The sequence below is a fragment of the Galeopterus variegatus genome, unplaced genomic scaffold (assembly GCF_000696425.1).
Source record: "Galeopterus variegatus unplaced genomic scaffold, G_variegatus-3.0.2 Scaffold11637, whole genome shotgun sequence".
Lineage (NCBI taxonomy): Eukaryota > Metazoa > Chordata > Mammalia > Dermoptera > Cynocephalidae > Galeopterus > Galeopterus variegatus.
The window spans coordinates 2,234-3,973 of NW_007737748.1; the positions used below are offsets into that span (position 1 = coordinate 2,234).

Here is a 1,740-nt window from a genome sequence, read left to right on the forward strand (position 1 = left end):
CCTAGTCTTTACCTTAATAGTAATGCCTGACATAAAGGTGACAATAGAGAAACATGATGGTTTTTTGTCTTCTCAAAATAAAATCATGACTTAACTATGCACATTTATCACTGTTTTTCTTCTAACCGATTTGGATAGATTATCAAACGTCATTTAGATCACCCAGATTGCTCTAATCCTACAGCAGGTGAATTGGATAAATACGTTTCTGGATTGAAATAAAGAGAGAATATGGCCATAAGAAAATTGTGGGATTTAGGGTTTTTCAATGAGTTTCTTTCTCCCTAATCCCCTGTCTCTCACCAAATGCTCTGATTCCCAATGGGTCACTAATATAGGGAGAAATGGTAAGACTGATGTCAAATTGCTTTTTCCTCATTTGCATGCTGCAAGCTGTGGGCAGTTTAACCGATGCAAGTTAGAGCAGCCATGCTTTTGCAGAACTGCTTCCCTCTGCACTGCTCTGAAAGCATGTAAAATAAAAGATAGTCAGATATTCAGCACACTGCCTGCAATGTGCCTGGTGATTAAACACCACATCATCACATCCATAAGGCTAAAGGTTTCATCACACTCATGGAAAACTGAGAAATTATCTCTTACTTTTGGTGTTTGCACATTCATTTCAGTGTTCTTCACCAGGGTTTCTGCCAGCTGACTGGAATTTAAAACAAAAGAAAATGAAATACCTATCATTCTGGAAGAGAACTCTTTTTTTTTCTCTTGATTAACTCAGCTCTATGGCTATAAATTTCAGTGGCACTAGACTTTGGCGTGGGCCATCATTTGACATGCCAAATGAATCATTGTAGCAGCTGGAATCTTGGGAATTGCTCTGTTCTATGACTGATGCTAGATTTTGGTACAGTAGTGATCATAGAGGGGAAAGGCCATCACTTTGGCGTGGGCAGGAGTCCCAGAATACTAGGAAACAATTTCTAATCCTGCATTTTTTCCCATTCACTCTGAGGGTGACCAACTTCACCTTCCCAAAATAAAATGAGAACCCAATGTTTGTATATATGTGTGTACGCACAACACACATACGCATATATACATGTATATATTCAAAAGTGAGCAGTCTCAGTCTAGCTGTTGGTTTTGAACAAAGTTTAAATTGATTTCATCTTTCTTTTCTAGTTTCTACGCGCTACAGACATTGTTTTCTTAGTTCCGTGCGGTAACTGTGTGTGTCACAGTTTTGTGCAGAGCTTCTTTTCTTGTTGCTTAAGCTGGAGCACTGACTTGCTGAGAGACATAGCTTTGGTTGGATCTACAATTCGTATGCTGACCAAACTTTTCTTTTGTAGGATTTGACGGCATTAGCCAAAGAATTAAGGGAACTCCGGATTGAAGAAACAAACCGTCCGCTGAAGAAGGTGACAGATTACTCCTCCTCCAGCGAGGAGTCAGAGAGTAGTGAAGAAGAGGAGGAGGACGGAGAGAGTGAGACCCACGACGGGACCGTGGCTGTCAGCGACATACCCAGGCTGATGTAAGAGGACTGCCTTCAAAGTGCAGACCAGGAGGGGACTCAGCCTCCTAGACAAAAGAATGAGAGATGGGAGTTCAATATAAAATCATATATCGGTCTCTGGCAAGATAAAGGGACTTTGGCGATTTGGGTTTCTATAAGAGCTTAGTTCTATAATTATCTCTATCCATAGACACAATCACTCAGAAATGTAGCATTTCTAGGATTGCATATGCTTTACCTTCTACCCATTGCTGTTGGAGTAA

The 1,740-nt window shown here is 40.5% G+C and overlaps 1 protein-coding gene across 1 annotated transcript in view; it reads left to right on the forward strand.

Moving 5' to 3' along the window:
• Positions 1-1,310: 1,310 nt before the first annotated feature.
• LOC103610708 (TRAF2 and NCK-interacting protein kinase) overlaps positions 1,311-1,740 on the forward strand; it is a gene marked incomplete at its 5' end in the record, with an annotated part of 44,044 nt that continues 43,614 nt past the window's right edge. Inside the window, one exon of the mRNA XM_008594816.1 lies at positions 1,311-1,495. Within this exon, the coding sequence (XP_008593038.1) occupies positions 1,311-1,495 (185 nt within the window). The remainder of the gene's footprint in view (positions 1,496-1,740) is intronic.